Here is a 15,918-nt window from a genome sequence, read left to right as displayed (position 1 = left end):
TAAGATCAGGCAAGTTCTGCAGAAATCTGTCATTAGTAGATGAAAACGGTACATCTGAGCCTGTAAACAAATTGGAAGAAATCGGTCACACAAATTACATGTCAAGGAGCTCAAGGCACGTATATCTACCATGATGCAATGACTAACTCCCCTCAACTTATACTTCTTGTTCCTGGGAAGCTCAGTAAAACTACCAAGTCTCAGCCCAGTTCACATAGGTTGGCTTCAAATGTGGGATGAACGTGGAGTGGAATATTCTTGTATAAGAACAAAGATGCATAAATGGTCCCAGTTGCTCCCAGTGAGCCACATTTGTATTTGTGTTTCCTGTCTATGAAGTTCTAGGTTTTATAGGACTCCCAAAAGGAAACAGTAGGCATCCCAAACTCTCTGACCGTTGATGCCTTTCCATCTTGAGTTCCTTATAACAAACAAATAGGGAAATGGAGGAGCTGCCTTTAAGCAAGACTAATTGAAGCTGGTGGTTTTTAGAAGGTCCTGGTATGAAGGTGACATATATATCTGTCTGTATTTCCTTACTCAAATGAATAACAAATGGCCTCAGAAAAGGCATTCTGGACAGTAGCTCATGTCCTTCAGAGTTACCCCACTGACAATTCCAATGCAGGCCATTGAAACTGATAGCCAGAGGCATCCAGAATCCTAACCACTCTACATAAAACCCTCTTGCAGCTGATCATGAGTCAACCTTATTCAATTCTTTATTTAAAGCTCTCTTTTCTTTAAAAGATTCTTTCCTAGGTAATTTTACGGTGAAATAGTATAGATAAATTGTCCCTGAGGAAACAAACATCCGGCATGTAAACACTGCACTCTGCTTTGCTCTAATTGTGCAAAGCTCTATAATGCTATAATAATTTCTGGAAAGATGACATTATGAAATTGAATGGAAAGAACTCCAAATTTAAGTATTTTGGGGTCAATTTAAGAACCATCTTTAAGAAAACCTAGGATTTTTAGATTTGGAAGCAAAAAAATCTCATCTTTTTCAGATGCATAAAATGTTTCATCATTTATTTTGCTTACAAATGTCTATTATAGCTTTTATAGACATTCAATTTGCTTTTTTGCTAATTATTCATAGCATGTTGTGTTCAGATGTAAGAAAAATCATAACTGCGATACACTTAATTATTAGGTATACAATTTTATGGACTCAGTGTTAAAGTCATTGTTCAACATTAACCAAAACAGAGTATGTGTCTAAGATCTTCTGAAGTGCATAAACTTAAAGGAAAGCAAGACATAAGACGCATACGTACTGTTCTGTTAGTAATCTCAGACGCAGGAAGCAGTAAAACTATAAAACAGATCACTCCTCTTCACTTGCATTTGACTCATTTTTATTCTATTCTTTCAACCCTTGCATTTTAATTTGAAGTGTGTGTTGGTTGTCCACACCCTGTAATATTACCACACTGTTCAATGTGCAAAAAAAAAAATCATATACCACATCTTTCAAGTATTTGGCTAAAATGCAAAACTGTCACTGTTTTGGAGAAGGAATTCTCAAAGGCAACACTTCCCCATATTTTTAAAATAAAAAAGGGGATCTGACTTTGAAGTACACTATGAACCTAGTTGTACTAGAAAACATTAACCTCCAAGTATAAACTATGGCTCTACAGTAAATTTCAGGGTACTTCTCTTACAGAGAGATTCAAATAAGAGTTAAAGTCATTCTGAGTGACTTAATCGCCTCTGGAAATTACGGGTGACTAGGAGTTAAAGCAAACATCAGCTGCTTAGAAATGCATGGCAGGGCAGCTGAACATAATACCTTTCCTGTTCTCGCTAGGAACGGTTTCCTATGGAAGCCGTTTCTGTATCAATCACACAATAGTCAAAATGGCACAGGGTTATACTACATGACACAGTAACTGCATTCAAAAGCACAGGGAAAATGACATTTATAGCAGTAAGGCTGTAGCTAAACACCTAAAACAAATCTCTAAGCTCCACTAATTTGTAAGCTTTGAGGGTTGAGGCACTCGCTTAGCTAAGGGGAGGGCCGAGCTTGCAATCAACGTTCTTCAGCACAAGATTTTCAAGAAAAGAAATCCACTGATATAGTCTCCTCAATTAACTCGGTGTGAAGAACGCTTCAGCCATACCCAGAGGGAACTCAAGGCAGAAATCAGGCCAAATATGACATTTAACTATCAGTCTTTCCAAGGCCAGTGATTGTTCATCAGCTTGGGGGAAAATAAGTCTTACAGCTGACAAGGGGGATTTTTATATATATATATATATATATATATATATATATATATATATATATATATATATATAAAACCACATGCAACTGCTTTACATGGAAGAAGATAACTTTTGCAAAATACATAATAGAGGCAGGTTATTTATATGTTATTATGCTATACTTTCTAATTATAAATAGGCTTAAAATACCCTATCAGTCCAAAAATAAATTTTAACAATCCTTTTTAAAAAATATCTTTCAACTCTAAGAATAAAAGTTTTATGCTATGAAGTGCTGCTACCTTTGTGTGTGTGTGTGTGTGTGTGTGTGTGTGTGTGTATGTGTGTGTGTGTCTTTGGTTAAAGCTAAAAGTTAGCACTCAAGTTATATTTTGCATATTATTTATGATTTGCATGGTTTAAATACAAAAAAATCTAAGCATTCATGTACCTGAGAATAGCTTTCATAATTCCTTTGGTTTATACAAATGCTTATTTTTATATACATGTCATATTCCATTCTAAATTTAGTCACTGGAAGCTTTACAATAATAATTAAAACCTCATTAATTTGAATTTCATATTTCAAATACACTTTATTCAAAAATTAGGGCATGATGTGTAATATTTATAAAACTTCTAATTCAGGGTGTGGCTTGTAACAGCACTTCTTTTGTATCTGTGACTTTATCTTTAAAGAATGGTGTATTCTATGTTAAATTAGCCACAATTACCCTGGACGATAATTTAAGTTGCTCAAGTTGTTTGTTGATGTAATTTGGGGGACTGCAGAAATGGTTGGTAAACTGCAAACTCACAAGAGACATGTGGGCATGACAAATCTCTGACTGATAGAAAAGAGTGTCCCCTGACCATGCAGTGGTGCTGGATCCCAAGTGCGCATTTATCTCTAAAGATAAAGTAAGATGTAAAAGAACAGTACTTTGTAGACTGAGAACTATTTCTACCTCGACTACTAAAATAGAAGAGGAAAGACTATGGCAAATGTCTCTGAATTGTCTTATGTGCACTTGTAATTTATGAATTATTTTTGTGAATCTATTTTAGAAAAGATGCTACATAAAATACAGAAATATTTTTATCGTACACAAATGTGTTTGTATATGAATTTTTTAGTTCTCTGCCCTTGGAGAGGTTAAACATTTGGGTATCAAAGCGTTTCATTCTCAATAAGTAATCTCAAAGCATTAAGGCATTAGAAAGTGGGGTTCAATAATGGCAGGAAAATGCGCTTTGAAACATTATCCCAAATAATGTGATGATAACAGAGTTCAAGAGCAGCATCACGGTGAACAGGGAGGAAAGGTCTTTGGATGCCAGCTGCAATGGCTGGAGGAATGTGATAGTGAGGCAGGAAACTATCAGAGAATACTCAGCCTGAGTGAGGGTGAGTAACTCAGGCTGTTGTCCAGTATGAACAATCCTTGCATCAGGAAGAGACTCGGCAGTTTCTAACCCAGTCTTTGCAGTAATCGTATCCCTATCCACATGGCCATATAATATAGAATGGTCATAGTGAAGGATGTCTACCTCCAACCCTAGAAGAACCATATGTAGTTAGGTGAATATGCACAAAGGAAGAATGGTATCACCCAAAGGTTGAGGTCTACTTGACTGGGAGCTAAAACACAAAAGAAAATATTTCTTTTTAAATGAATGTATTATTTATGTCAGAAGGAGAGGCACAGAAAGGATACACCAAGATGAAACATGAAGCAACAGAAAAAAAGCGAACACAATAAACGAGTGGGTAAACGTCCATACTACCCAGCCCAATAACTTGAGTTTGACACCTGAAGCCCACATGATGGAAAAAGAGAAGTGACTTTTGCAAGCTGTCCTCTGAGCGCCAAGTGTGGCTTGTACTCAGACACATACACACAATCAATACATCCATCCACCCATCAATTAATGAATACATACATACATACATAAGGCAAAATAAACAAATTTTTGAAAACCAATGGAAGGCTCAAAGGATAAGGAAAACATACATGTCTACGTAAGAATGTGCAGAAAGACACAAACACAAAACAATATAAAAACATTAGTCACGCTGCTTCTTGGTAATACTTCAAGTATAAGCTCACCAATTCTGAGATCTGAGATGGGCAATGAACTCAAACAGTTGTGTCTCTTCATATCTTAGTCTTACAGTTCAGACGTACTCAATTGCTAATGCAAAATCAACACTGATCATTTCGTAAAATGAAGGCATTCCTCACAAGTCATGATATTGTTGTGTGTTCACAGTAAGTCCTAAGTAAAATTGTACTAAAAATTGTTATATTCTAGTATTCAAATGGGTAACCTGAAATTTATGAATCATAAATCAAGAAATTTATGCATCTCATTAATTTTATGAATATAAATAAGAGATCTGAAAGAGAATAATTCATCTTTAGAAAAACAGAAACCAAGTATTTTTTAAAAAATAAAATTATTTCATCTTTTTTGAGATTATAACAAAATCGCAACATTTCATCTTCTCTTTCCATCCTCAAAACCGTCCTACATATTCCACTTTGTTCTCTTTCAAATTCGTGGTCTGCTTTATCACCAATTCTTGTTACAATCGTATATGCATACACGATTATTTAAAAGCATGCTGAATAAAACAACTTTCTAGTTGTATCTGACTGTTATAATGGCTTAAAGATAAATAATATCTTAGTATTTCAATTAAATATAGTTTATTGACTTTTAAAAAACTATATGAACATCTGGATAAGAAATCAATATTGGTGTTTTTTTAATCAAGATCAAATGTCCTTAATCAATCTGTGGTGTTTCCTGTAATTATTTTCTCTCATTGCCTCTTTTAATATTTAAATTAAAATTATAAACATTTTATATCATATTCATAATATGAACTGACCTATTGGGAGCCCACCAAGGCCAGCTGGACTGGGACTGAATAAGCATGGGTTAAAACTGGACTCTCTGAACATGGTGGACAATGAAGGCTGATGAGAAGCCAAGGACAATGGCACTAGGTTTCGATCCTAATACATGAACTGGCTTTGTGGGAGCTAAGCCTGTTTGGATGCTCACCTTCCTGGACCTAGATAGAAGTGGGAGGACCTTGGTCTTCCCGCAGGGCAGGGAATTTGGACTGCTCTTCAGTATCAAGAGGGAGGGGGAATGGAGTGGGGGGAGGAGAAGAGGAGTGGGGATAGAGGGAGGGGAGGGGGAGGGGGCAATATTTGGGAGGAGGGAAATGGGAAACGGGGAGCAGGTGGAAATTTTAATTAAAAATGAATAAAAATAAATAAATAAATAAAATACAGTTTCAATAAAAAATTTAATGACCTAAAAAAAAAAAACAAAAAAAACTGTTTCTACTCCAACTCCAAAGAGGATTGGATGTAGGCTTCAAGAACTTGCCAAGATTTGGGGAAGCTCACAAACTCCCAGGAACTGAGACAATTCTCCTACGGTGTGAAGGAGGGCTCAGCAGTTTATACAATACCAACTCTGACTGAATCTAATATAGCTAAGTAAATTTCAGACACTTTATTTCACCGATGCTGCTCAGAATTTTGGAGGATGGTGGCAAGCTTTAGAGGACAGACAGCTCTTCCTGATTGAGATAAACTTTGAGGAAATTCTTTGGGATTGTCACGAACCCATTTCTGGTTTACTTTTCTTTATGTGCTACTTTCCCTCCAGCTGAAATTCAGGTAGCATTGTTCTGCCTTCCTTCTTTATCTGAACCATGTTAACGTGTTTTCATGGTGCAACCCATGGTACAGCACCTTTCTGTTGCCTCTAGCACACCAGCAACTATCTGTGGTTGTTCTTCCTTTCTAAACCAATCATCAGGGCAATTCTTATGGTCCTAGTCTGTGTGTTCCGTTAGTTTATCCCCTCGATAAATTTTATGGTCTGCCACATAACTACATTGACCATACATAGCAGGTATGGTGATTTACTGACTGCCTTTGCCCCATACTTAGGCTAAATCTCTACAAAATTTCAGGACCACAAGTTTATGTATGTCATATGCCTTCTTGAAACAGTCTCTGTGCTTCCCAGAATATGCATAATAGCTTCGTCCTCCTAAATAGGACATCTACCCAAGGTAGATAGACACAATTCACAAATACAGTCAGAGGTAGCAAACGGAATGCACCAATGCTTAGTGTCAAGCCTAATGTTCCTCATGTCCTATACGGCACAATTAACCATCAGAAAAACACTCTCCTCCAGAGAGACGAATTCCCTTGGGTAGCCTGTTATCTGCCCGTCCTTCTTTTCAGGCAACCAACCAGCTAATTAATTAATTAATTCCCTGATAACATCTTTCAGTCAAACAATAGGCATTTTTCTTTTTCTACCTGCTTTGATACACTTGAGCAAAGTGTTAGTTATCTCGGAAAAGAAATTATGATTTTCTCTGTTTTGACATTATTTAAAGGCCACATACATTTTTTTTCTAACTGCTTTTACTTCCTACCCATTCATTTTAGATATCAGCTGCTTAGAAGCTGTCTGTTAGAGCTCTGGGGTAACTCACTGAGAACCAACTATTTTCTTTCATCGAGGCATGTTTCCCACGCCACCAGATACTCAGATATTTGCACATCCCAAAGTCTATTTACAGTGAGAAAATGGCATATTAATAATTTCTCCTTAATGATATTGTAACATGTCACTAATGTGATCCCAATTGGCAACTACCAATTCTTAATATAGATTGTTTTCATTAATAATAAGAAATATCCAATCTTTGAGCAAAATTGTAGACACAGAATACTTACAGAAAGAATAAATAAATTTTCTGAAAATTTCTAACACATTTCACTATTCCATAATAAGTATTTAAACGATAAACCAACAGTTAATATAAGATTGCAAATTTAAGCTTCTAATAGTTGATATTGTCTTCTGTGATTGTGAGCTCCTTAAGAATATATGGTCTGTGCTGTGAAATATAAATAGCTATCTTAATTCAATAAGTGATACCAGTAAGAAAGAAAATGAAATGTTTTTAAATTAACATAATAAATAATATCATGTTAAAAAAGTTGAAAGAAATCAATAAGGGGATACTTTACACAGGATCTATGCAATGTTAGAAGAGAAAACGGAATTGAACTGGAATAAACTCCCTCCCCCAAAAGAACTGAGTACATACCCTGATAATGGAGAATGAAATGTTTTTGTACTTTGTATAGAAAATATTTCGTAATGAAGAGCCATAAACTGGAAAAATAAACTTCACCCACAGCATAGTATCTCAGACTACCTGTCATAATTTGTTCTAGATTAGACTTAATGATATATTAGGTCTCTTCTCACAACTTTTTGAATTTACATTGTCAAAATTTATAAAATTAGATTTGAAAACGAAAAGTGGGATAGATTTTTACGAATGCGATAATGTTTTCAGTCTACTCCAAGTGATATCTTTACATTGACAGTCACTGAAGCAAAGACAAGAAAAAATTGATTTTGTGAGACCATTCAGTTAATAGCAATTATAATGAGCGAATACGTTCACATATTTATACTTGAAATTCATTCAACAGAGTACTTTGAATATTCTTCCAAAATACCAAATAGGGAAATAATAAGAAAAGGAAAAGCATCCCTGACTTTACTCCCCGCCAACAAAACCCCATAAACTGACAAGGAACGGGATCCTGAAGCTCAGTTAGTTGCAGGATGAAGCTGGGATGTGTTGCTGTTGGCAGTCCTTTACAGGCACAATCCTTGAGCCCCACTCTCCCCATTATCTTCCAGAAGTAGGGAGAGCAGGCCAGAGTGTGTGATGACTCACCTCGCTATGTGGAGAGCAATCCATGACTTTCTATTTCTTTCTAAATCAGGTACAAACTGGACCCATGAGACACAGGCGTAATCACATCTCTGTAAACTCTACCCAAATTATATTAAAATAACACATTTTATGAAGAATACCAAGCCCACATTTTAAAAAAAAGTATTTGTCTTGGTTTATCACAGAAGTTTTTAGGTGGCTTACAGTACAAAACAAAAATTACATACAAAGTAAACATAAAGCTTTATTACAAAAATAAATAAAATTCATTAAAGAAATTAAGATGATTAAAAAATGCTTTCATGTGATTTCTTTGGTGTCGTGGCTTCACAAGAATGACCTAACTTCTATGTCTTCACCTCTGACCATCAGTGGTCTGAAACCTGACACCATTATCAATTTATCCACTATAAGGTACTTTTTGGCTTTGGTGTATGACCTGCTTGATCTAAACTACATAGAGTCACCTGTAAGACTTACCCAGGGAGGACATCAAGGACATAAGTACATTTCACTGTGTAAAATTATATGCCTGTTTGCCACATGAAATATTGCCAATGTAGCCACCAAATAATGCCAAAAGTACCCCCCAAATTTCCAAGATAAGCAGATTACCCCAGATCCTTTTCTTCGGTGGTGTTTTTCTCTGAGCACCTATGGACATTAGCTGAAGACAGGGGAGAGTGAAATCTAAGCCTGATTGTACGCCATGTGCTTTCAGATTAAGTCACACAAAAAAACATTAACTCTCCTCTTCCACTGGCTGACGACTTCAAATGGCTCAATCAAAGGCAGTATCCATTTACACGGCGGTGGAATCCTAAACAACATACCTTGAGATAACATTGCTATGAGCAGGCAACGTCATGGGACTGGGAAAAAGGAATGGTCGACCTTCAGCTGTAGCCTTGTCCATTGGAATCAATGTGTTTATCAGCTTCAACCCACTGACAGTTGGAAATTTCTTCCAGAACCTTCCTGTCTTACTTATCTCCTTGCTCTCAATCCTGCCAAGTCATTTCTGCTCAGCTACTGCCTACACTGTCATGTTTAAATTGTGTGAGATTTGCTGATATGACCTGAAATGGGTAAATATAGATGGGAAATGTGTCAAGTACATGTGTTTAATGAACAAATTCTACTTAGGGCTCTTGATCTGGGAAGCTTTGCATAGACAGTGTTTTATCTATTTCAGGGCACCAAGTAGTTGACTTCTTTCCATTAAAAATATCTAGACCTACACTTTCCATTTGTAGTGGGGATTGGTTAATTGGTTTGTGCTAATGCAATAATCAAGATAGACTAAATAAACTCCTGGAAGTTAAGGAAAGGATGATTACAAGTACACATGCAGTGAGGCCAATGGACCAAGTTTTCTTCAACTTTTTGGCATGTAAATACAAATATATATATATATATATATTTAATATGATCATTATTAATAATTACAAAAAAACATGATTTGGCAGGAAAATGCTTCAAAACATACAGGTCAGATTACTTCAGGAATCACCTAACACTTTCGGGGTTGACATCCTGACCCTTCATGCTATATCTAATAAATTCCCCAAGCACAATGCAGAGTGAACTCACCAAATTAATAACTCCAGATAAAATAAGTATCAGCTCATTGTTCATTTAATGACTATTTAGAATTGAAACAAAATTAACCTCCTAACAGTATTTGGGATAATTTTTTTAAAGCAAGTAACTTTGTAAAATTCAAGTTGGTATGATCTTAAGAAGATTAACCATTAAAAAACATGCAAGTAAGCCAAAATAGGTATTATCTCATTAAAATATCCATCCCAAGCAGTTCACATGCTTTTGTTACTGTACTGTAAACTTCTTGCATTTTTTTTCTTCCAGGAGTGTATGTAATTATATATTGTAATGTTACATAAGATTCAAAATTTGGAATAAGTAAAAAGGGCAATTTCCATTTAAAAATAAAATTCCATCAGAATTATCAATGGAGGGCCAGTATCTTTCCATCAACTGTCACAGTAGACAATGGACTGCTAATTCCCAAAACAACACCCAAGATTGATGTCAGAAAGCTACTACTTTTGGGAAGAAAACTTCTACATTTAACTAAGTCTTATTGTGCCTAGATGACAACATAATTGGAAGATTTTATTCATCGTGATGATATAATCCATACTTTAAAACAAATATCTCAATTTACTAGGACTTAAAAGACTGAATTTTATGCTCAGGTTTCCTCAATCAGGAAGTGGGATCCCACAGTTTAGCCAGAAAATGCTTTTTAATCTTCTTTTGCTGCTAGTTACTAAAATACAGCGCAAAAAATTAACAATATTTTGCATGTGGTGGGGATGGCCGTACATTTGTGACTACATGAAGGGATGGTGGATTTACAGGTTTGCCGGTTATTATAGCAGACAAACTCTTTCAAAGTTTGTGTTTAAAGTTCTCGTGATTTTTTAAAGATCTTAATGTAAAATGTTCAAAATATTTTATAGCATTGCGCAAAATCTAGGTCCTTTTTTATCCAAGTCCTTTAAAGTGTTTTCCAACTGTTTAAATATAAAGTGTTCTCTTTATCATGAAAACTTAAAACATAAAAATGAAATCGCTTTAGGTGAAGAAAGGTCTTGATTTACAAAGTAAAAGCAATGAAATGTAAATCTGTGTTAGAATTCTCTGGCTTTAGTGGACTTTATGGCAGTCACCAGGAGGGAGATGACAAGCAGGAATTGCTGGAGCCCACTCTCTGAGGTCCTGATGCAGGAATTTTGAGAGTCCTCCTCCTGACTCCCTCACTTTTAAAAAGTTCTAAGACAAAGTTTAGGCTGATGATTAAGTTCATTTGTTGAAAGACTACTTCCTATGATCCATAAAACAGATCTGAAAAGTAATATATAAATGTTCTATTTTCACCCACCTAATAGCTGTGACATTTATAATGGCTAGAGATGCTGATTAATATTTTCCACACAAGGCCAACTGTCTTCCTAGCTAAGTGACTAACAGCCCCATTCATAATAACATGAAACAAAGGCCACTCTCTTCATCATAGTGACCAACTCAGTAATGGAAAAGCATCCTCTTTACTGATAAGTGACATAGGCAAGGCTTATTTAAATTACTGATTCCTGCTTATCTACCCTGCCAAGCTGTAACCTCATTCTTCTGGCCAACAGGGGGCTTGCCTAAGTAACCCAAAAGACAGTGAGTGTCAGGAAAATGAAAAGTTCCTCTCTTATCTTTCCAGAATTCCTCCCTCCTCTGAGTCTCTCTATCTCACCACCCCCCACCCTAGGGACAAGGTTTCTCTGTATAGCTTTAGCTGCCCTAGAACTCACTCTGCAGACCAGGATGGCTTCAAATCACAGAGCTCCACCACTTCTACCTCCCAAGTACTGGGTTTAAAGGAGTGTGCGCCACCACAACCTGGCATACTTCATATATTTCTAAAAACAAATCAAAAATTCCTTTCAGCTGGAAAGGTCTGAGCCAATTAGAAAGGAAGACGAAATTGGACAGGAGATGACAAGAACTCAGGGGAACCGCTCTTCTCTCCAGCAATCCTTGACCCTAGATAGAATCCCAGGTTCTAGTTCTCTCTCTCTCTCTCTCTCTCTCTCTCTCTCTCTCTCTCTCTCTCTCTCTCTCTCTCCCTCACTCCCTCCCTCCCTTCCTCCCTCCCTCTCTCCCTCCCCCCCTCCCTCCCTCCCTCCCTCTCCTTCTCAGGGCAAAGAGAGAGAGTGTAGCAGAGTCCTTAAAAGAACTCTAAGTGAGTCCTAGTTCTCTTCAGGCCCCAACCCCTGGTGCCAGTCAAGTGTTGGGGAAATTGACAATCTCTTTCCTACATTTAAACTCACCAAAGCCAACACTGACCAGCATGTTTGCGAGGAGCTCTGCTGCAGCGAGAGAAGTGGCTTTGATTTGGTAAGGAGAAAGTGGAGAAAAGGGAAAATGAAGGTGCTCAGAGGTGGGAGAAAGTCAAGAAGGGATTTGACTCAAGCCTAGAACAAAACTAGGAAGACAAGAAAGGGAATGGCAACAGGAAGAACTAAAGCCCTCAGCTGATGATCACCCCTTTTTGCCCCCTGCACCCCAACCACACACTATGTAGCTGTTTGCCCAGGATGGAAGACAGAGGAGAAAGTAAGGGCTCATTTGTTTCTGCTGCACTCATCCACCCACTGCACACTATAGGGTTCCCAAGGAGTTTGAGGACTTCAAGTCCATGGTTCCAGTAACCACTCTGCAGGCAGTTCTGGAGTTCTGGAGAACGAAGGGAAATTGCCGGCATTTCCACAGATCCTCATGGTTTTTACCCCAGGTAGTTATTGATCTAGCCTAAACTGAGTCTAAGGCAATACCGATGCATGAGTTTTCCATGTATGTTCCGAGTACATGAGGGTGTGTGTTATGACGGAGTCTGGGCCTGCTCTATCCTCTGAATCTTCCCTTTTTTCATTGTATCCTTGTAATATATATATATATATATATATATATATATATATATATATATATATATTGTATATATGTGTGTGTGTGTATACACACATACATATATTGCAATATATATACACATATTGCAATATATACATCTTGAGAATACAAAAGTTCCTTTTGTGTTAGGGCATTGTCAGCTTGTCCCAGAAGATAAGGCTAATTCCAACTTACTATAGCCAGCCAAGAAAAACATGAGAGATGTGGGTGAGAGAGAAAGAAGGAGAGAGGGAGGGAGAGAAAGAGAGAGTCAGAGTCTTAGGTGACTAAACACAAGAGTGCCAACTGCTGACAGGCAAAGGAACCGGGATTTGTTTGGGAGCACTTCAAAAGCCTTCCAATTAATAAGCTCATCCTTCGCCCTTCCTAGGTCCCAAGTCTCTTGGATCTAGGCTTTCTGAAGCTGAGATTTTGTTCTGGTTGTAGAGAGTGGTGTCCTGCCCCGTAGCAGAGACGCGCGGACTTCATCTACGGTTCATTCATGCATTTGCTCATCCATTCACACAAACATGTCCCTTAATTGTGTCTGGCACTGAGACTCTTGCCTGCTATTTCCCCTCCCCAAGTCAGTGCTCATGGCAATGGCTGGTGCAGAATACAACTCAACTGTCACCCCATTTTCTGAGCCAGAAAAGCAAGTCCTGTAGGCATTCACAGAAAAGGGGGAAAGAGTTCTTTTTTTTTTAAGGGTAAAAACGTGGAAAAGAAGAAAGCACCTGCAGGGAGAGGAACTTCCCAGGCATTAAGGGATGGGAATGTGAAAGGGACTCAAGGGGGTCACATTCCAAGGTTCCATTTAGGGGAAACTGTGGCAGTGACACCGCGGCTTGCAAGCAGCCAAACCATTATTAATTCCAAGACTGCAAGAGCCCTTGTTCCCCCGCGGAGATAAATCAAGTGCAAAGCCACTAGTTCCCGCGAGTGCGAAGCTGTTGGCCCGACCCAACTCAGAACCCCAGTCGAGGAGCCTGGGGAGCCGCTCACAGCCCAATCCGCAGCGCGCTCGCTGCCTCCTTCCAGCTCCCAATAACGTGATGAAGTGTAAATCAAATGCCACGCCAGGAGGGGCCCCAGAACGGCGCGAGTCGTGCATCTTAGCTCAGCAGCCTATCTTGCCTAGGAATCACAAGGTCACGATAGCGTCGCGATTCCACTCACCGTACACTCCTTGGCCAGAGATCCCCTCCAGGAGGACTGTCAGCAGCCACACGAGACCGTACACTAAATCCATCTTCACGTGAACATAAACATATCCAGCCCAAGGGGGACGCAGTGGAACCTTCCGGAGGCCAGCGGCCAGTCAGGCGCGCTCCACTTGTGCCCGGGCCGAGATGAGGTGCTCAGGAACTGCTCCCGATGGAAGGAAGCTCCGTCCGTCTGTCCTTCCCTGGCGGCGGCCGCGAGCAGATCGCTGGAGCCCCACACACCCCACACTCATGCACACACACACATACACACACACACACACACCACACACAAGCACACACACACACGCACACACACACGCACACACACAAGTACACGCGCGAACACACTCCCACTACACAATACCCCGATACACGCACTCACACGCAAGCCGCACTCACACCGGGCGCCTGGGAAAATCGCAGACGCCGGGGAGGAGCAGGGGGCGGTGATGGGAAGCAGAGCTGCGAGGACAAGTGTTCTTCGGGGAAGCGGCTCCGGGCTCCCAGCTCGGGCAAGCGGCAGGCGCAGGCAGGGGCCCCGGGGGCGCAGCGCGATGCAAACCGCGCTGGACAGCCGGGGGAGCAGGAAGTGGCCTCTGACCCGGCCACGAAGCGGGGCTCCCTCGCCCGGGTTCGCCTTTACAAAGTAACTCGCGAAGGTCCCCAGAGGAGCGTCAAGCGGCGGCAGCGGCTCGCCCGCCCGCAGTCCGGAGCCCCCAGCCCTGCTGTCTTGCCTTCCCCCATTCCATCAGTTGCCATTGCAACGCCAATCCTGTTACACGATACAGACTAGCATCGCCGAGTGGGGAGAGGAAGAGGAGGAGGAGGAAGAGGAGGAGTGGGAAACGGGGGATGGGGAGGAGGGAGAGGAGGAGGAGAGAGGAGGGCGAAAGGGTCCAGGCGGGAGCGGAGTGCCCGTCTGGAGCTCGCCAGGCACCAGCCTCAGCCGCTGCTGCCACCGCCACGGCTCTCCCCAACAGCCTTGATCGCCGCGCCAGCGAAAAGGGTGCTCCTGCCTGCAGCACCGATCCCCGGAGCTAAGATCAGAGTCCGAGCACCGCCACTTGTAGGAGAGGAAAGACGCCGAGCGAAGAGCAGATCCGCACACCGTCCACGCGTGCCCACCCGTACCGCGCGTCCTCTTCGTTTCCGTGCCGCCCCCGCCAGGTGGAGGGGGTGGGGGCGGTCGGGACTGGCGGGAGTTTAGACCGGGGAGCCGCTGAAGGGCTTCCCCACCCGGGCTACCGGAGTGTTGGCATCCAGAGCAGAACGGAGGAACGGCCGCCCGCTGAGGGCATCCCGGCTGCGTGGCTGCCTCGCGGGCCGCAGTTGCGGCAGAGATGCCCGAGCTGGGCGGAGGAGCGTCCCGGGCCCTATGCTTGCCCTGGATCCCTGGATTGGCGCTGGGGGGTTGCGCTCCGCGGAGGCGAGAGGAGGGAGGAGGAGGAGGATGGAGAAGCGGCCGACGCGGAGCGCAGGCGGCCCGGCTGCCAGGGAGGAAGGCTGTGTGTGGTCACGTTGTGCGCTACGTGCTGAGAGCGCGAGGCTGCTAGCCGCAGCCCGGCGACGTCAAAGCCGAGTGCGCGGCTCGGCTGCCTTCCTCTGAGCCCCCTCTGCTTCCCGGACTCCTCCTTGGCTATGCTCGCTCGGGGTCAGCCCTGGAGCTCATCAGCATGGACAGCGCAGAGGGGCTCCGCGGGGCAGCAGCACCCAGTCTCTCTTCTACCCTGCTGAGGCCCTCCCTGGTTCTCCTTAGCTCCATGGGGGCGAGGGCTGGTAATTCATTTCCGATGCCGCCGCTGCCCTTTGCACGCGGAAGGAAAGGGAAGGGAAGGGCCGTCTATGTCCTTAGACACGCGGTAATTACAGGACACCTTATTCCCTTCCTACCATCCAAGGTCTTCCAGGATCCGCTCTGCTTGGCTAGAGGGCAGAACAGGCCAAGGCATTGGAAGCCGCATCATGCTTTTCGCCCTCTGTCATATTTTAGTGGAAATATGGTCATCATATCAGAGGAAGTTCGCGGGGGAGGAAAGAACACCAGGAGTTCAAAGAGGGTCGGTTTTTTTTTAAATTGCCCCCTAAAGTTAAATGCCTGGAAAAGCCCTTCTTTTTTGAGGGTTCTGCCTATGAGATGGGAACAGCTCTGAGGTGCTTAAATATTTCCCTATTACAAAATGATGAGAAAGTCCAAGCATCTTTAATTTACACTAGAACAAG

The 15,918-nt window shown here is 41.3% G+C and overlaps 1 protein-coding gene across 1 annotated transcript in view; it reads right to left on the bottom strand.

Moving 5' to 3' along the window:
* The window catches only part of Mdga2 (MAM domain containing glycosylphosphatidylinositol anchor 2), a 713,503-nt gene extending 698,382 nt beyond the window's left edge, over nucleotides 1-15,121 (bottom strand). Inside the window, exon 1 of the mRNA XM_057782716.1 lies at nucleotides 13,670-15,121. Coding sequence (XP_057638699.1) covers nucleotides 13,670-13,742 — 73 coding nt within the window. The 5' untranslated portion in view covers nucleotides 13,743-15,121. The remainder of the gene's footprint in view (nucleotides 1-13,669) is intronic.
* Nucleotides 15,122-15,918: the final 797 nt, after the last annotated feature.

Source organism: Chionomys nivalis, chromosome 10, assembly GCF_950005125.1.
Source record: "Chionomys nivalis chromosome 10, mChiNiv1.1, whole genome shotgun sequence".
In the NCBI taxonomy this organism is placed as follows: Eukaryota; Metazoa; Chordata; class Mammalia; order Rodentia; family Cricetidae; genus Chionomys; species Chionomys nivalis.
This window is presented reverse-complemented; position numbering and strand designations above follow the sequence as displayed.